At 49.0% G+C, this 19905-nt stretch overlaps 1 protein-coding gene across 19 annotated transcripts in view; it reads left to right on the top strand.

The window, feature by feature from the left end:
• HSPG2 (heparan sulfate proteoglycan 2) overlaps positions 1–19905 on the top strand; it is a 218492-nt gene that overhangs the window by 179933 nt on the left and 18654 nt on the right. For 17 of the 19 annotated variants that reach the window (XM_083750024.1, XM_083750019.1, XM_083750017.1 and 14 more), the window contains 15 exons: positions 900–1038; positions 1132–1272; positions 2527–2661; positions 5198–5379; positions 5875–6067; positions 7459–7638; positions 10745–11005; positions 12690–12867; positions 14267–14364; positions 14845–15111; positions 15195–15310; positions 17011–17158; positions 17908–18024; positions 18525–18542; positions 19196–19280. In XM_083750024.1, the coding sequence (XP_083606150.1) occupies positions 900–1038; positions 1132–1272; positions 2527–2661; positions 5198–5379; positions 5875–6067; positions 7459–7638; positions 10745–11005; positions 12690–12867; positions 14267–14364; positions 14845–15111; positions 15195–15310; positions 17011–17158; positions 17908–18024; positions 18525–18542; positions 19196–19280 (2258 nt within the window). The remainder of the gene's footprint in view (positions 1–899; positions 1039–1131; positions 1273–2526; positions 2662–5197; positions 5380–5874; positions 6068–7458; positions 7639–10744; positions 11006–12689; positions 12868–14266; positions 14365–14844; positions 15112–15194; positions 15311–17010; positions 17159–17907; positions 18025–18524; positions 18543–19195; positions 19281–19905) is intronic. The other 2 variants (XM_083750025.1, XM_083750029.1) reach the window with 1 other exon arrangement.

The following is a 19905-nucleotide window of genomic DNA, read 5'->3' as shown; positions in this document are numbered from 1 at the left end:
CCTTTCTTGGGCACGAGACGCCAGGAAGATGCTTGCAAAGAGAGAACTTGCCTTTAGCTGTGACTGCAGGAGGGTTGGACTCAATGACTTCCTCCAAATCTACGATTCTATGCAAAACAACGAAGCACAGGGTGGAGGAATGGAGAAATTTCTAGAACAACAATGGGATATCAGCTCCGCCAAAGGCATGATGGAGAACAGCAACAACTGGAAAAAGATAGATACAGTGGTACCTCGGGTTACATACACTTCGGGTTACAGATTCCGCTAACCCAGAAATAGTGCTTCAGGTTAAGAACTTTACTTCAGGATGAGAACAGAAATCGTGCTTCGGCGGCGCAGCAGCAGCAGGAGGCCCCATTAACTAAAGTGGTGTTTCAGGTTAAGTACGGACCTCCGGAACGAATTAAGTACTTAACTTGAGGTACCACTGTATAACATTTTATAAGGACAGGAAGAAACCCCACGGAAAAAATAATTGGGACACACAGGAAGAGCAAGGATATAGTTCTGAGTGCCTCACTTGTAAATTTATAAATCATTTTCATTTAATGCGGCAACACGAATAGAAGTTATTAATATTGCAGTTGTTGTATAAGGGATTGTTATTCTGACTGGAATGTAGTTGAAATTAATAAGATTTTGGAACGCTGAAATAAAGAAAACCATCAATTCTAGCACACAGGGGGCTACCTAAATGATATAATTCGGCATTTGAACGATTGGTGTTAGTAAATTGGTATTGTTATAATGAGGCTATAATTGGAATGTAATTGAAAATTAATAAAAAATATTATTATTTTATAAATGGCGGTAGAGGAGGTAGGTCAAGGAGACATCAGGAGCCCCCTGTGATGTTCTTGTTTCATTCATCTCTCTCTCTCTCTTGGCACACACAGGTTGTCGGTGGTCGCCTTCGCCTGGTCCAGCTCACCCCAGCCGACTCTGGCGAGTACGTCTGCCGTGCGAGCGGTGGAGCTGTCCCGCAAGAGGCTTCCTTGGTGGTCTCTGTCCTCGCCAGCGCCAGCGCCGCCTCCCGTACGTCTAAGGTTCTGGGCTGGATGGGGGACGGATAGGAGAAATGGGCGGTGTCTTCAGTGGGTCAGTCTCACCCTCGCTCCATCCCCGCAGGCCTCCAGAGTCCGGTCATCTCCATCGACCCCCACAGCACCGCTGTGCGCAAGGGAGCGGACATCTCCTTCAAGTGCCGACTCCACGATGGCGCTCAGCCCGTCGAGATCTCTTGGAAGCTGCCCAACAACCAGTTGCCAGGTAATAATAATAATAATAATTTTTATTTATACCCTGCCCTCCCCAGCCAAGGCCGGGCTCAGGGCGGCTAACAAGCAATAATAAAAACAAATTGAATGAGTACAACTTAAAAACAAAATGAAAATACAACATTAAAATATTAAAATGTAGCCTCATCGCAGGAGGAGAAGGAAAGGAAAAAAGAAAGAGAGGGAATCAGATTGGCTCCAAGCCAAAGGCCAGGCGGAACAACTCTGTCTTACAGGCCCTGCGGAAAGAAATCAGATCCTGCAGGGCCCTGGTCTCATGAGGCAGAGCGTTCCACCAGGCCGGAGCCAGTGCTGAAAAGGCCCTGGCTCTGGTTGAAGCCAATCTAACTTCCTTAGGGCCCGGGACCTCTAGGGTGTTGCTATTTATGGACCTTGAGGCTCTCTGTGGGGCATACCGGGAGAGGCGGTCCTGTAGGTACAAGGGTCCTAGGCTGTGAAGGGCTAGGTAGGCGGGCTCGCGATGGCCACCTGGCCCTAGCGTCAGGTTGTAAGAAAGGAAGGAAGTGAAGGGGTGCAGGAAGCTCCTGTCAGCTGAGCAACTTTTGGAACGGGTCAGTAGAGCACCTTGCAGTCACTAAGAACTTGAGCCTGAGCTTGCTTATTTCCTCCTCCCTCCTGGTGCATTTTCCTTTTGCGCAACACACACGTACATCCCCGTGATCTCCCGACTTGAACCTCCTTTTTCTTTTTTCTAAAATGTATTTATTTGGTTTTTGAAATTAAGATTTTACAATCGTATAGCAACATACAGTATAAAAACAAGATTCCACAGAATCTCCTGGACTTCCCTCCTCCCCTTTGTGAGTCCTTTTATTAGTCCTTTCCTCCTGCATCTTTTATAATAATCCAGATGTTTTGCATCTCCATTATATCCAAAGTCCACCATTAAACTACAAGTGTTATTCCAATCCCATTAATGCGTTTAGCTGTTTACAATGGCTTTTCGGATAGATTATAAGTTTCCCCCATTCCTTATTAGAATTTTGGCCTTCCTGATTTCTGATTCCTCCAGTCATTTTTGCATAATCTGCCATTCTTCTCTGGTAGGGACTTCATCTTCTTTCCATCTCTGGGCAAATAGATATGGCAGCTGTGGTCACATACATAAATAGTATTTTCTGCTCCTTTGGGATTTTGGCACCTAGAATTCTCAGTTGATATATAAATGAATAACTAAAAAGGGACAGGCCTGGACAGACCTCTCTCTCCCACTTCCCCACTACAGATAACGTGAAGATCAGCCCCAATGGGTCTGTGGTCACCATCTCCAACGCCCAGCCCCAGAACCAGGGGACGTACCGCTGCCTCGCCTCCAACCGATTTGGGATAGCCAACAGTGTGGTCAACCTGATGGTGCATGGTAAGTAGGCATTGTGGAGCAGAGAAAACCTCTTGGTTCCTGAAAAATATCAGGGTATTATTACAATGACTTGATTTGTAGCGTCACCTTAAGCCTGAAGGCGGTCACTTACACAGCACACAGAGCTAGAATAGTTATAGCTAAAAGTGTTCACACTATAAGGTAAAGGTAAAGGGACCCCTGACCATTAAGTCCAGTTGTGACCGACTCTGGGGTTGCGGTGCTCATCTCGCTTTACTGGCTGAGGGAGCCGGCGTACAGCTTCCGGGTCATGTGGACAGCATGACGAAGCCGCTTCTGGCGAACCAGAGCAGCGCACAGAAACGCCATTTACCTTCCCGCTGGAGTGGTACCTATTTATCTACTTGCACTTTGACATGCTTTTGAACTGCTAGGTTGGCTGGAGCAGGGACCGAGCAACGGGAGCTCACCCCGTCGCGGGGATTCGAACCGCCGACCTTCTGATTGGCAAGTCCTAGGCTCTGTGGTTTAACCCACAGTGCCACCCCCGACCCAGAGCTAGAATAGTTATAGTTAAAAGTGCTCACACTATAAGCATCCTCAAAAAGGACACATTTTCCTCCAGGGGTGGCGGCTGGTAACCAGTGGAACTGCTGGTGTAAAAGGCAGGGATGCCCCAAAGTAGGCGGAGCCAGAGCCAGTCATTGGCTGAGCCACAGCCAATGAGAGGCAGAGCTGGCTCTTTCTTGTTTTTGCCCCCCAACCTCCTCCCAGCAAAGTTTTGCAAGGGCAGCACAGAGGCCAATTCAAGTTGCTGGAAGCTGCAGGAGGGGAGAGTTGCTTTTGAAGTCAGGTCCTGCTTGTGGGTTTCCCTGCCCCTCCTGCCCCTGCCTGGCTGCCTATTTAGAACCATTCCAGGGGGAGGCCCTGCCATTGGGCATAGAATCATAGCCTTGTATTGTTGGAAGGGACCCCCATGGTCACCTGGAATCTCAGCTAAAGCAACTGTTACAGGAAAATCCTTGGGCTCACTTGGATTCCCAAACAAAGACACCAGCCAAAAATATAAGAGCAAAAGAGCAGCCTGTAGGCCTGATCTTTATTCAAAAGACGGTTGCAACAGGACTTCCACCACCACATGGAAGAAGTAGGAAGAAGCCCAGAACACAAAGGATGGCTCCTTTTTCTTCTAAGTTTCCCTTTTTTACTCACAACACCCTTAGTGAAGCATTACACATACATCATATATACATCACAGCTAAGTCATAATCTGAAGGAAGGAGCGATCCTTTGTTCTGGGCTTCATCCTGCTTCTTCCATGTGGTGGGTGGAAGTCTTGTTGCAATAAATAGTCTTTTGAATAAAGTTCAGACCTACAGGCTGCTGTTTTGCTCCTACGTTCTTGGCTGGTGTCTTTGTTTGGCGATCCGAGTGAGCCCAAGGATTTTCCTATGATACATCCATGACAGACAGACAGACAGCCTCTACTTAAAAACCTCCCAAGGAAGGAGAGTCCACCACTTCGTGAGGGAGCCTGTGCCACTGTCAATCAGCTCTTACTAATTAGTCAGTAATATCCAAGGCAACACGAGGACCAAATACAATGATACGATATCAATATACACTCTTTATATAATATGAAATATATGAAATCACATAAACAGAAAACTTATGAATCTCTGAAAGTCCCAAAATATGCACTCTTAATGGATTCTCTTGAAAACATGAAACCAAATAAACATAAGTCTTATAAGTCTCTTAAAGTCTTTGAAGACTATGCAAATCTCTGAAAGAAGCAATGTATCAGATTCTTATCTGGTGAAAACCGGCTGTAAAGCTTTGTTTATGGCGTCTAATGCTGCCGAAGTAGTTCGCAAACAGACGTAGTGAACAGTGATTCCGGATATACCCACTGTTTCGTGGAATTCTTCAGCACAGCAGAAGGATACAAAAATGCTTCATAAACCCATTCACCATATAGATGGGGTATGTACCTTGTGTTTTATTTCACATTATTTTGGCATTATAGTTTATGTGCATAGTTCATAGTATTTCGAGTTTATTGTAGTTACCATGCATATGCACGTCATTGTTTTAATATTATTTTATAGTTTATGAAGCATATTTGGTGATATCAGAGATTCATAAGTTTTCTGCTTATGTGATTTCATATATTTCATATTATATAAAGAGTGTCTATTGATATCGTATCATTGTATTTGGTCCTCGTGTTGCCTTGGATGTTACTGATCAGCCCTTACTGTCAGAAAGTTCTTCCTGATGTTTCGTCGGAATCTCCTTTCTCGCAACTTGAAGCCTTTGGTTCGAGTCCTGCCCTCCAGAGCAGGAGGAAGCAGCCTGGCTCCTGCAAAACAGCCTGCCCTCTTAACCTGACCTCTGGGAGATACTAGATTTAGAAGCAGGAGCAGCTCCTTGGAGAGAACGATGCTATTCCTGGGTGCCCAGCTGGCATGGATGCCAGCGGAGACATTGCACACAGCTAAATGGAAGCCAGTCAGTCTGCTCTGCTCTGCTGTGTGGCAACTGCTCAAGGCTCTCCTTTCCCCACCCGCAGGGCCGCCGACCGTCTCGGTGGTGCCAAAGGGCCCCGTGCAATTGAAGGTGGGCAAATCCATCAGCCTGGACTGCCTGGGGGCAGGTGAGCCCCGGGCCCTGGTGCGCTGGAGCAAGGTGGGCGTCCGGCAGAAGGTGGAGCACCAGACAGTGATGCCGCTGGACAGCCGGGCTGTGCTGCAGGTGAGTCGCAGGTGACACATTGTCTGCAGGGCAAGGGAGCAGGAGGAGGGGCCTAATATATGCACTGGGGATATATGCGGAGCCTCTGGGATCAGGAACAACGTACCTTAGAGTGTCGGTTTGTGGGGGCTGGGAGCAAACAGTGGGGAGGGTTCTTTTGCTGGTGGGCTTCCCAGAGGCATCTTGGTGGACCAGATGAGATGGCAATGGCTGCTAGCCACAATGGCTGTGCTCTGTGTCCACAGTTAGCAATGCTTCTAAATCCTGGTTGCTAGAAACTGCAGGAGGAGAGTTGTTCTTCTGCTCGAATCCTGCATCTGCTTGGCCACTGTGAGAACAGGGGGCTGGCCAAAATGAGCCCTTGGCCGGATCCAGCAAGTCTCTTATGTTCTTAAGGGCCAAAAAAGGAGCTTGTTTTTGGTCCAAAGGCAGCCGTGGCCCCCTTCCTCGATTTGAAACACACACACACACACCCCGATACTGTTTCCGCTCCAGATCTCATCTGCAAAGCTTGAAGATGCTGGCACCTACGTCTGCATGGCGCAGAACCCCCTGGGGACGGCGGAAGCGCAGGTGGAATTGCTTGTGGAGGCCGTGCACGGGAGACCGGGCGCACCTGAGATTCATGCGAACCCGACACAGACCGTAGTTGCCGGGCAGACGGCTCGGCTCCATTGTTCTGCCACAGGTAGGTGGGGGGGGGCTTTTTCAACCCAAGGTCTGCATTCCCTTGGAGGAATCTCTCTCCCCACCTTGGGGAGGGGAAGGAGCCTTCGTATTCCAATAGTGGCTGTGGTCAGAGACAACCAGTGGTCAGAGCAGCAGGTGGGACTCCGAGCCTTCGCATAGTCAGTGGGCTTATTTTCTTTTAATTAAACGAGATTTGCATGCCGCTTAACTGTGAATGAAGCCTCTGAGCAGTTTGCGAGGGACGCAGAGCAGCGCACAGAAACATTTGGTAAAAAATCAGCCTTAGGGACAAGTGTACGTGGCAAGGAGACACAGAAGAGTCCTGATAAATAAAAGATTGGGATTGGAGTTTGTAACTTTAGACGAAACAAAAGAGAGAGGGGTTGTATTATATATAAAAGCCAAATTTGACCCAAAGCAATTATTTAAGGACAGGGGAAGAATAATTACAGTACATATAACAGTCCAAGGTGGTAAAATAGTAATAGACAGAATATATGCACCAAATGAGAGAAAATTGGAATTTTATAAAATGTTAGAAGAAAAACTATTTGAATACAGTGGTATCTAGGTTAAGTACTTAATTCGTTCCTGAGGTCTGTACTTAACCTGAAACTGTTCTTAACCTGAAGCACCACTTTAGCTAATGGGGCCTCCTGCTGCTGCCACGCTGCCGGAGCATGATTTCTGTTCTCATCCTCAAGCAAAGTTCTTAACCTGAAGCACTATTTATGGGTTAGCGGAGTCTGTACTTAACCCGAGGTACCACTGTATGGAGATTTAAACACCCACTGGACAGAGAATTCACGGTCTTCTCTGAACCACATCAGTGCAGTGGAAAATTGACTCGAGGTGGAAGTCTGGAGAATTATCAATATATGTCAAAAAAGTAGAGATATTACCAAGGACACTTTCAGATCATAACCCAGTATTACTTGAACTAAGAGGAGAAAAAAGCACTCCATTTAGATGGAGAATAAATGAAGGAATTTTAGATAATCAAATTATTTTTCAAAAATCAGAAAAAGCCCTGTTATAATTTTATACAAATAAAATCAAATAAAGCTATCTGTGGACAAACGCTGGCTCCCTCGGCTTGAAAGCCGAGATGAGTTCTGCAATCCCATAGTCGCCTTTGACTGGGCTTAACAATTCAGAAATCCTTTACCTATTTTTTAACCCTTACACGTTGCCTACTGCTAGCCACATTCTGTGTTTCAGGGCCAAGGCAAGGCAGGTTTCCTGGTTCTGGGGTTTTTCTCCTGTTCATGGAAGCATAGAATTGCATAGAGTTGGAAGGGACCCAAAGGCAATCCCGTCTGACGTCTTGCAGTGCAGGAATCGCAGCTGACCCTAACCCGCAGCTAACCATTGCTCTCTCCTTCCCAGGCGACCCCTCTCCGACCATCCACTGGTCCAAGCTGAGGGCCCCGTTGCCCTGGCAGCATCAGATCGTGAACGACACCCTCGTCATCCCCCGGGCAGCCCAGCAGGACTCCGGGCAATACATCTGCAACGCCACCAACACCGCCGGCTTCACGGAGGCCTTCATCATGCTGGATGTGGAAGGTGAGGGAAGGAGAGAAGGAGTGGGCAAAGTTAGGGCATCCTGCTAAGGAACTGGCCCTGTTCCGAGCACTGCATAATGCTCATCCCACATGGGTGAGAAGCCATTCTTGTAGCGTCGCAGCAGCACCCGAACTCTGGAACTCCCTGCCTGTTGACATCGGGCAGACACCTTCGCAGTCCTCCTTTTGGTGCCTGCTAAAAAACTGCCAACCTAGCAGTTCGAAAGCACGTCAAATTGCAAGTAGATAAATAGGTACTGCTCTGGCGGGAAGGTAAACGGCATTTCCGTGCGCTGCTCTGGTTCGCCAGAAGTGGCTTAGCCCCGGGAGCTGTACGCCGGCTCCCTCGGTCAGTAAAGTGAGATGAGCGCCGCAACCCCAGAGTCGGTCACGGCTGGACCTAATGGTCAGGGGTCCCTTTACCTTTACCTTTTAAAAACACTTATGTTTAGAAAATTGCCTATATGGATAAGTAGAACACTGCAGGTATATTAATCTGGTTTTTAATCTTACCATTGATTTTCATCCTCTTTATGTGTGTGTGTTCTTTTAAAAACGTTTTGAACTGTATATAACTGATAATTTGATTGTTTTATCCTTTTCTATTTTTTAAAATGTATATAAATTAATTAATAACCCCCCCCCCCCCCAAAAAAAGAAAAGAATCCTGGGAACTGGGGGTGATTTATTTTTTTTGAAGGGGTGCAAAGAATTTTAACTCTGTGGGGGTGAGGATAAACTACTGCTCCCAGCCTTTTTTGCAGGGGTCGATGTGCTTTAAACATGTGGTTGTCTTGTCAAAGAAGACCCATTTGAATTAATAAACCCAAGTTTACCATTATTTTATTAACTTCAGTGGTTCTGCTGTTGAGTAGAACGGGCGTTACTATTATTAGTAATATTTAAATAGTTGTTTATACCTGTTTTTAACAGACAATTTCATTTTTCATGGTGTCATTCTTTTCTAAAGCGCTTTGAGGTTTTCTTCTTGCAATCAAGCAGCATATACGTTTTTTGAACTGCAGCGCCTAGGGTACCCAAGAGCCCATATAGAGTCCTTATGTAGGTTCCCTATCAGTAAGAGACAATAACAGAGGCCTACCAGAGAATATTGAGAAGAAAAGCAGCTAGTAAGCCTGATCTTATGCGGCTGACGCTGTGGGTAAAACCTCAGCGCCTAGGACTTGCCGATCGTCAGGTTGGCGGTTCGAATCCCTGTGGCAGGGTGCGTTCCCGTCTTTCGGTCCCAGCGCCTGCCAACCTAGCAGTTCGAAAGCACCCCCGGGTGCAAGTAGATAAATAGGGACCGCTTACTAGCGGGAAGGTAAACGGCGTTTCCGTGTGCAGCTCTGGCTCGCCAGATGCAGCTTGTCACACTGGCCACGTGACCCGGAAGTGTCTTCGGACAGCGCTGGCCCCCGGCCTCTTAAGCGAGATGGGCGCGCAACCCCAGAGTCAGACACGACTGGCCCGTACGGGCAGGGGTACCTTTACCTTTAAGCCTGATCTTTATTGAACTGTTGCAACAGGGTCCCCACTCACGACACACAGGAGGGAGGAGGAACCCAGAATATTGGTGTGCAAGCTCTTATATAGACTTTTGAAAATGCCCACCCTGTAGTCCAAGACCACCCCCCTGAAACGTCATACATACATCACAGAAGGAGGCAGACTACAGCAGAAATTCTTTCTGCCTGTGTCAGGGAACTGGAGACAGAGAGGGAGGAAGGAATGGGAGGTTATCGGGAGAAAGCCCCGTTGATTAGCAGCTGTTCATCTTCAGAAGAGAGAGAAGACGAAGGGGGGTCAGAGGGGAGTGAATCTGAGAGGGAGGAGGAACTTCTGAGGGCAAGTACCTCTCGTCACAGAGGAAGGAGGGGAGTTGGGCTTCGACGTTGGTTATGCTGGCCCCCAAAGCGGAAGGAAGTTAGTCGGGACAACTACCCGCCATGATCGAGTCACACTTTTGAACTGCTTGTAAATAATGTCAAGAAGCAATAAAGCCTTGTAAAATATGGCTGGATTCCCAGGCTCTTATCTCCCCTGAGTGCTCGCAACTCACTTCTGACAGCCGGATACCTGATAATGGTCACTGATTGCATTTTCTGGGCACTGGCCATTCTTTTCTGATGATAAATACTCAGTTTCTGAGTATTGATAGTGTGCTCAGCTTAACAGATACTTGCCAGACTGTATTTGAAAAGGGAGGTGTAATCCCTACATTCCAAAGACAAATTAGAAAGATTTTCCCATTCCTTTCTTCCTTGCAGAGAAATATTTGAGGTCACTGAAGGAATCAAAATGGCTTTAGGACTGTTTTTCTGTACTGTTTTAGACATGTGGTTTATACATTTATGTATATGTTTGCCTGGTGCATTTATGAACCTTTATTTTATATCTTAGACCTTATAATTCTCATAACACTTGTAGGGGACTCTTAATTGCTTTGTTCTGCTGATTCACAGCCAAAGCAAGGGAGGAAACCGTTTCTCCGAAGCCTGACTGTCAGGGAACTGACATCGGAGCCAGAAATGGAGGCAGGGCTCCCAAGCGATGCCAGAGAAGGGCCAAGCAGGGAGAGAGGGGACTCACCGGCTGGGGAAGGAAATCAACGTAACACCAGGGATAAAGGGGGGCGGATGGGGGAATCGGAGAGGAGGCTCCAGGACTCTTCGCCGGAGACCAGCGGGGAGAGCACAGGTCCTCCGCTACCCACACCCACCCTGCGCAGAAGACTTCCGCACAGGGAAAGTAGGCGTAGACTTGGCGTCAAAGAACTTCTTTGCTGGAAGAAGTTCAAGAAACGCCCACTGACGGATTCTGCTAGCGACTGAACAGCCACGAAGTGAAGGGCTGTCCAGCCAGGAAAGGTTTAACCAGGCTACCTAGCCAGGAGTAGCGGCAACGTACGCACGAGCAACCCCATATAACCATTACACTGACGAAACCTCTTTGATCAAGCAATATATAAATTATATGAAATAAAAATAAAATTAGTGCTGGAGCCTGTCTGCGAAGAGGCGCCTGGAAACAATACCCTAAAGAAGAGCAGGGGGCTGTTTAACCCAGAGATCTTTCTTCTCTTCTCTCCCCCCTCCCCTTCCCAGCGCCGCCGTACGCCACCACCCTTCCGGACTCGGTGTCGGTGCAGGCGGGCGAGGTGGTGCAGCTGCAGTGCTTGGCTCACGGCACGCCCCCTCTGCGCTACGAGTGGACCAAGGGCAACAGCAGCCTCCCCGGGCACGCCACGGTACGCGAGAGCGTCCTCCACATCAGCCCGGCCTCCCCCCACGATTCGGGCGCCTACCTCTGCCGCGTGAGCAACCGGGTGGGATCAGCCGAGGCCGTCGCCCATGTCCGAGTGCAAGGTGAGGACACGGGGAAGGTTCAACAAGGAAGGAAACGGTGGAGGCTGTGGACAAGGTGCTTGTCTGAAGGAAATCCTTTTTCACTCCGATCCGCGTAGGGCAGATCCACGCCATACATTCAACAGACACTCAAATGCACATGGATTGTCCCAGAGAATCCTGGCAGCTGTAGTTTCTTAAGGGTGCCACAAATAACTTTTGTGGTGGGTGGGTGGGGGAGAATCCCCATGGCTCCCAAGAGCCCTCTGCACTTGTGTAGTGGCACTCTGCCCCAAATAAGTGCCGCGCAAGTCCTGTTGTGATGAAAACAGTTGTAAGCTTGCTATCAAGCTCAAAATGCAGGACCACAATACCTCAAGGACTGTCTCTTTCCATATGAACCTACCCGGACCCTGAGATCATCTTCTGAGGCCCTCCTTCGTGTGCCTCCTTCTTGAGAGGTCCATAGGGCGTCAACACAAGAACGGGGCCTTCTCTGCAGTGGCTCCCTGTCTGTGGAATGCTCTCAGGGAAGTTCGCCTGGTGCCTTCATTATACACCTTTAGGCACCAGGAAAAAATATTCCCTTTTAACCAGGCATTTCGTTGATTTGATTGGCATCCTATACCCTTTTAAAATGTGGCTGAAACTTAGTGAAATGTATAAACCTGAAATGCATATATATATATATATATATATATATGCTTTCGTAGATTTTCACGGGTACAGGAATGCAGGTTTTGGTGTCCTCGGGTGTCTTCCCGTGTAAAAGTTGGGGTGTCTAGGCGACGTTTCGACGAGGTCTCACTCGTCATCTTCAGGCTGGTGCTTTCGGCTTCTTGTTACTGGAACAGAGCGGGATCTCAATGTTTGAGTTCCTATAAATACTGTAGAGGGGGTGTGGTGTCTAGCCTCCAATGTTCTGGGCAGAGAGGAAGTTCCCAGGCTAGTGTGCCTTTTCTTCTTTTGTTCCTTAATTACTTGAGAGATACCTTGAGTGATTTCTTGAGTGATATCCTGAGTACCAGTACTAATGACCCACCTAAGTGGTACTCAGGATATCACTCAAGAAATCACTCAAGGTATCTCTCAAGTAATTAAGGAACAAAAGAAGAAAAGGCACACTAGCCTGGGAACTTCCTCTCTGCCCAGAACATTGGAGGCTAGACACCACACCCCCTCTACAGTATTTATAGGAACTCAAACATTGAGATCCCGCTCTGTTCCAGTAACAAGAAGCCGAAAGCACCAGCCTGAAGATGACGAGTGAGACCTCGTCGAAACGTCGCCTAGACACCCCAACTTTTACACGGGAAGACACCCGAGGACACCAAAACCTGCATATATATATATATATATACAGTGGTACCTCGGCTTAAGTACTTCATTTGTTCCGGAGGTCCGTTCTTAACCTGAAACTGTTCTTAACCTGAAGCATCACTTTAGCTAATGGGGCCTCCTGCTGCTGCCGCGCCGCCGGAGCACAATTTCTGTTCTCATCCTGAAGCAAAGTTCTTAACCCGAGGTACTATTTCTGGCTTAGTGGAGTCTGTAACCTGAAGCATATGTAACTTGAGCTAACACTGTATATGAAAGAAGCTGATTCCAGACTTGTGGGGCCACCACGGACAAGGCCCCTCTCTTAGGCCCCTCTCTGTGTCTCTGGCAAGAGTTGGGCGCTTCATCCTGTCTTCTCCCCACACAGGTGCAGCTGGAGGACCTCTTTCCATCCAGGTCACCCCACGGAGAGACACAAAGGCTGTGGGGGGCACAGCAGAGTTTGCGTGTTCTGTTGTTTCCGGAGACCCCCGAGCACGGCTGGAGTGGTCCAAGGAGGATGGGGAGCTGCCTCCCCAACACAGCATCCGCAACGGCGTGCTTCGGTAAGCAGAGCAGATGGTACTGAGCCCCATGGGCCAATGTGTTCCGATATGAGTGCGACGCAGCTGCAAACTGGCAGGTCGGCGAAAACATCACATGATGTGACTAGCTGTGGGAAAGAATCTTCCCGGAAGTTCACAGGCTTCAGAAGTCTTTGTGCAGTGTGTAATATGAGACCTTCCTGTTGCGTATGTGAAGGAAGTCTTAGCCACTTACTTGCTGAACACTGAACTGTTTGGACATGTTTTTTGTAGAGTTGCACAGTCAGAAAATAAACAAGATGTAAAAGGCTTTCTGACTATCTTCTTTCCCTGCTGGGGAAGCAAGGGGGAGAAGGGGGTGTGCATTTTCCACGCTGGGAAATGTCGCCTATCAAGATCTCCTGGTCTGCGGAGATGGCAGCCAGGGCAGATCACGGGTAAACAAGCTCCAAGAGCAGGGAGAGGGGCCTGCCTCTCCCGATGGGGCTTGTTTTCCAACACAATGGTCCAATTCTGTACGAGGCAGAGTGCTGTGGGAAGGATGGAGGGTGAACAGGACCGAGGTGTGTGCCACTGTTGACTGCCAGCTGAGCTAGACCAGATTCCCTTTGGGAATTATAGGGACAGAATTATCCAAACTGTACAGAAAATTATTCGTGTATGCTACTGCAGCTCGCCCCAAAATGGAAAGAAGCAGAAGTCCCAGCAAAGGAAGAATGGATAAAAAACTTATGCAATATGCAGAAATGGCAAAACTTTTTTTTAATAATAATTTTTATTGGTTTTACAAAATAAATCACACACTTATCACAATGAAATTTTGAAATAGAACAAGATTCTTCCAAATCTTAGGACTTCCCTTCTCCTTTAAATATCTTAATCAGCTGCATATTATATTTTATCCGAATTCTAGTCCTGCAATATAGTCTTTGTAACATTTCAGGAGTTACTCAAAGCCTGCCAAAGAGTTCAAGTGTTACAGTGTTCTTTCAAATACATTTAATATTTAACCCATTCTCTGTTGAAGTTTTGGTCCTCTTGATTCCCCTAGTCAATCTAAACTTACCGGAAAAATAAGAAATCAAGGCAACAAACTCTTTATAAAAGAATGGAAATAGTTTATTGAATATTTACAGATAAATTGTAAACAGATGAGAACATCGGCAGGATTATTGTAATAACCTGCGGTTTTATAAGATTATGTATTTAAATAAGATGAATAAATGAACAAATTAAGTTAATTTGGATATGCAAGAGATATCAAAAATAAGTTTAAGGAACCACAGAGAGGGGGAAGGAAGTCAAGTTTTGAAATGTCAAAATGATTGTAAAATTATTGAAGTGTATAAATCTGAAATGCATGAATAAAATTTTAAAAGAGCTAGACCAGAGTCTAGTGACTCTTGCTGCTTCCCTGCAGAATCGAGAAGCTGGATCGGGGGTGCCAAGGTGTCTACGTTTGCCGAGCCACCAGCTACTCTGAGGTGGCCGAAGACAGGACCACGCTGACCGTCCAGGGTAAGTTGGAGAGGGCAGCCACTCTGGGCGGCTCCCAACGGAATATTAAAAACACAATAAAATATCAAACATTAAAAACTTACTTATGCAGCTGGTGTAATTTAGATATTTTATGTGAGGGAATCATTGGGAATTTTGGTTATTGTGTATATATGTTAAGTTTCAATAAAGATCTTGGGGGGGGGGGGGACTTCCCTAAACAGGGCTGCCTTCAGATGTCTTCTAAAGGTTGTATAGTTGTTTTTATTTCCTTGACATCTGGTGGGAGGGCGTTCCACAGGATGGGCGCCACAACCGAGAAGGCCCTCTGCCTGGTTCCCTGTAACCTCACTTCTCGCAGGGAGAAAACCACCAGAAGGCCCTCGGAGCTGGACCTCTGTGTCCGGAGTAGATGATGAGGATGGAGACGCTCCTTCAGGTATACTGGGCCGAGACCTCGAGGATCCCCTGACCTCTCCCTGTCTGCCTCCCTCTCCTCAGCGCTGCCCAAGGTGATGATCAACATCCGGACGTCGGTGCAGACCGTGCTGGTGGGCAACGCCGTGGAGTTTGAGTGCCTGGCCTTTGGGGACCCAAAGCCCCAGGTCACCTGGAGCAAGGTGGGCGGGCGGCTGCGCCCAGGGGTGCTGGCCAGCGGCAGCATGGTGAAGATTGAACGCGTGGAGCAGGCGGACGCCGGGCAGTACCGCTGCACGGCCACCAACGACGTCGGCACTGTCCAGTCCCACGTCATCCTCCATGTCCAATGTAAGTACCAGCAGGGCTTATGCGCCCCTCATTTCTCTCTCCTCCCTCCAGGTTAGCAAACCTGCTTTTTCTCTCTCCTACAGCTGTGCCCCAGATTGCTGCAGCCCAGCCAGAAGTGAAAGAGGTCTCCGCTGGGTCTAAGGTGGTCTTCCCTTGCTCGGCTTCCGGTTTCCCTGTGCCAGATATCACCTGGACCAAGGTAACTCTCCAGAGGGGCAGCAAACCCTTCTGTGGACTCTGCCCACCAAGAAGGGCCCTGCGGCTGACAACGTGTGATGCCGTTGTCTATTTTATTTGTTGCGTTTAATTCCCACCATTTCTCCCCCAAGGAGCTCAAAGGTGGCATGGTTCCCTCCCCATTTTATTCTCAAAACAAGGTTGGTTTAGGCTGCAAGGCAGTGACTGCCCCCCCAGGGTCTCACAGTTACGTTTTGTGGCCGAGGGGAGGATTTGAACCCTGATCTTTTCCCGTCCTAGTCCCCCGACAACCCTGTAAGGTAGGTTAGGCTAAAAGAAGGTTGAAACCAAGTGAGAATCATGGCTAAGTAGAGGATATGAACCCTAGTCTCCCAGGTCCTAGTCCAGAAATAACCACTACACGACACTATCGTCATGTGCTTTCTGCAGTAGCTGGTGATCTGTTTTTTTCTTTTTTTAAAAAAAGTTTTGTGTAGTGGTTTGATCATATAACACTAATCTTGGCACAACTACACTGGCTTCCAATTAATTTCCGGGCCCCAGTTCAAAGTGCTGGTTTTTGCCTATATACCCTTCATGGCTCCGGGCCTCAGTACCTCAAGGGCCGCCTCTTCCCACAGGAACCAACCTACACCCTGCGATCCTCATCATCTGAGCCCCTTCTTTGTGTGCCTCCTCCCCAAGAGGTTTGGGCGGTGGCAACGAGAGAACAGGCCTTTTCTTGGTGGCTCCCTGACTGTGGAATTCTCTTCCCAGGGAGGCCTGCCTGGCGCCTTCATTACATGTCTTTAGGTGCCAGGCATAAATATTCCTCTTTACCCAGGCCTATGGCCTATTAAAGTTTAGGGGAGGGGCAGTTGTTAATATAATTATTTTGTTATGTCTGTCGTTATGCTTTTCATTATGTTTTTATTATTGGTGCTCTGTAACGTGTTTTTAATGTTGTACACCGCCATGGGATCTTTTGATAAAGGACTGTACTGTGGTACCTCGGGTTAAGTACTTAATTCATTCTGGAGATCCGTTCTTTCCCTGAAACTGTTCTTAACCTGAAGCACCACTTTAGCTAATGTGGCCTGCTGCCACTGCTGCCACTGCACCGCCGTAGCACGATTTCTGTTCTCATCCTGAAGCAAAGTTCTTAACCTGAGGTACTGTTTCTGGGTTAGCGGAGTCTATAACCTGAGGCGTATGTAACGTGAAGCGTATGTAACCTGAGGTACCACTGTATAGTATTACAGTGGAAACTCTGTTGTCGAACATAATCCATTCCGGAAGGCCATTTGACTTCCGAAACGTTTGACAACACGTGTCTCGGAAGCCATTCAACTTCTGAGGCACATTCAAAAACGAAGCATTCACTTCCAGGTTGTCTGCGTTCGAAAGCCAGAACGTTCAACAATCAAGGTTCCACTGTATTAATAATAATAATACTTGTATTCAAACCATTTTGGGATTTTTTTTTATTCTTTGTAAGTACGTTTATAAGCAAAATGAGATAAATAATGATAAGGCAGACAAGGGAAAAGGCAGAGAGCCCCCTGGGTTGGTGGGGAAGAGCGGAATCAGCCTCTGGGGAGAGCGGCAGGTTGGCGCACACGGCAAAGGAAAGACAAAGGGTTGCTGGGCTGCCTTGCAAGGCAGTCTGTGCCCTGCGGGAAGAGCCTGCTGAGGGTTTTGGGGGCCGCTTCTGTGTTCCAGCTGGAGGGAGACCTCCCCAAGGACGTCCGCGTGGCGAGCAACGTCCTGACCATCCCGTCCGCTCGCCCCGAGGACACTGGCATATACGTCTGCACGGCATCTAACCGGCAAGGGAAGGTGACGGCTTTCTCCATGCTCAAAGTGCGCGGTGAGTTCAGCAGGCCGGTCTCATCTCCCTCCGAAATCAGTTTCTCTGCCGCCGCCACCCAAACCGTGGGAGGAATATTCAGAAAGGGGACAGGCAGTTGCTGGTCTCCAGAGTTTGACCTGGAGAAATCTCCCTCTGGGGCTCTCCAGATTTGAGAGGGGAATCTCCTCTCTTGCCCCTTCCCCTGCTGGTTGTGGGGACTGTGCCTTTGAATAGCCACAGCTGGGGTGGAACAGGGCAGTGGTATTTTTCTAGAAAAAGAGGTGTCAGAGCTCACCATGAATGGCTCCCTTATTATGACAACGGTGCCCATCTCTGGCGAGTTCCAGCTGCAAAAAAAAAAAAAAAAAGCCTTGCCCGGGCTGTTGCTTCCTTCCTCCTAGCCTGGTGGCGGCTGCTGGTTCGAATCCTGATGGGACTTCTGCGCAGGGGTAATGTGTGGCGAAAGGGTCCCCACTCAGCTGCATGCAGAAAGCCCTGGGTTCAACCCCATAAGACCTCTAGTTTAAAGGAGCATGGATATCTGGGCAGGGGGGAAGCACCCCAGAAGGTTGCTGCCAGTCAGAGAAGGCAGCATTGGGCAATATTGGGCAATGATGCAACCTGGTGTGGTGGCAGTAGTGGGATTTCCTGTGGCTAAAGTGGACCAAACAGGTAGCTGGCCATTCCTCAACTAGAAAGGATGAGGGAGCTGGGAAATGGCAGTAGCTGCCCAGTCCCCTGACCCCTTGCCCTTCCTCTGCTTGTAGAGCGGGTGGTGCCATATTTCACCCAGAATCCTCAGTCCTTCCTTGTCCTGCCAACCATGAAAGACGCCTACAAGACGTTTGCGATCGAGATCACCTTCCGACCGGACACACCTGACGGTAAGCGGAGGTGCTGGGGCAGGCGGGGAGGCCCTTGGGGGCAGGACTGCTGTGTGTCGTCCCCCCTCAAATGTAGGCACTCCAGAGCTTCCCCACAAGAACAGTATACAGTAGGGCTGCCATATTGGGATTTCAGAGGCGGAATTGACATCCGGGTGGGGAGGGATTTCTGAAATGCAGCGTTTTGTCCTGGATCAATCGAAAAGTGGTGTTTTCTGAAACAATTTTGGGGTGCCCTGGTTTTTACTTTTTGAAATATGGCAAGCCTAGTATATGAGCTCCTTGGTCTTTTTTTTGGGTACAACCAACCACCTTTCTCCTTGCTGGCAGAGGCCCGAGTGCTCTCTTTTCTGGGAATCTCTCTCTCAACACTCTCGTTTTCCCTCTTGCCTTTCCTCCCAACTCGTCTTACCTTTCTCTCCGTCTCTCTTCCTCTCTCTCTCCTCCGCACCTCTTCCTCCCCCTTCGTCTCTACTCCCTCCTTTCCCCTACCTATCCAGCTCTCATGCTTTACTCAGGTAAGTCTCGTTTCTGCTGGGCTGCCGCTTCCTTTTTAGCCAGTCCTAGGCGCCTCCCTTAACCCTTGCGGCGATGGAGCCTCGTGCCCGCGTGTGTGTTGTGAAAAGTGTGCCCCTTGGCAAACTAACCAGTCCACTGGCGGAGCTGTGTCTTCATTCAGGAGCCCTCCCGGCCCCTATCCACCCGCTCACCGATCCACCTAACGTCTTGCCAGCCAGGCTGCTTCTTTTGAGGCCCTGCCTAACCCCGGTTCTTTGCCCAGGCAGGTGGGACATTCTCCCTTCCTTACCAGGAAGCAGCGCCATGTTGCATCCCAGGGACAGGAAGTCCAGGTGGATCTTGGCATCCTCTTGTTGAGCCTTGGGGCCCACCTGCCGTGCTGCGGGTTTGGGTGCCAAAGGGAGCATAGCACAGTGTCGTGGTTTCACAGGCTGGTGGGCACCACCTTTTGTGGCTCGTCCACAAATAGGCCGCTTGCGTGGGTGGCAATGGAGGGCTCTGAGCACTGCATGGAGCTGGGGACCTCGGCCAGGCTGCCTTTCCCAGGCGTCGGAGGATGGCTCAGCTGCAAGTAGCTCCCTGGTGCTGAAGCTGTGAGCTGAGCAAACCCATGCCCCGCAGAAACCGCTCACCACCTTTGTGCTTTTGGCAGGGATGCTGGTGTACAACGGGCAGAAGAAGAACACAGGGACAGACTTTGTGTCCTTTGGACTGGTTGGGGGCCGGCCGGAGCTCAGGTGAGAGGCTGTGGGTCCTTTACCTTTACCTTATCTCAGCACTCTCTTTCTGGCTGGGTGTCAGTTCTAGCCTCAACCCATCCTTTCCTACTTCTGAATCCAGAGCTGTGAGACGTGGGCCTCCAAATGCGCCAAAATGGTCTGCTTGCCAGGGCCTAATGGAGCAGGCGGGAGGTGAAGCAGTTTTGACCCTTCTGAGCTGTCTTGGTGTCAGGGAACTGCCATCGGAGCCAGAGGGAGAGGGAGGGCTCCAGAGGGGTTCCGGAGAGCGTCCGGGGAGGGAGAGAAGTAGCCCATCTTCTGGGGAAGGAATTCAGCGTAGCACCAGTGGAGAAGGGGGGCAGATGGGGGGATCGGCGAGGTGGCTCCATGACTCCTCGCTGGAGACCAGCGGGGAGAGCACGGGTCCTCCGCTGCCCAAACACTCCCTGTGCAGAAGGCTTCCGTGCAGGGAGAGTAGGTGGCGACTAGGCGTCAAAGAGCTTCTTTGCTGGAAGAAGTTCAAGAAACCCCCACTGACGGATTCTGCCAGCGATTGAGACAGCCACAGGTGAGTGGCTGTCCGGACAGAAAGGGTTCACCCAGGTAACCCAGCCAGGTGTGGCGTTGATTTACGCACGAGCAA

Source organism: Podarcis gaigeae, assembly GCF_964106915.1.
Source record: "Podarcis gaigeae genome assembly, chromosome: 8".
NCBI classification, from domain to species: domain Eukaryota; kingdom Metazoa; phylum Chordata; class Lepidosauria; order Squamata; family Lacertidae; genus Podarcis; species Podarcis gaigeae.
Note: the sequence above shows the minus strand (reverse complement) of the source record. Positions and strands in the feature narration are given on the sequence as shown.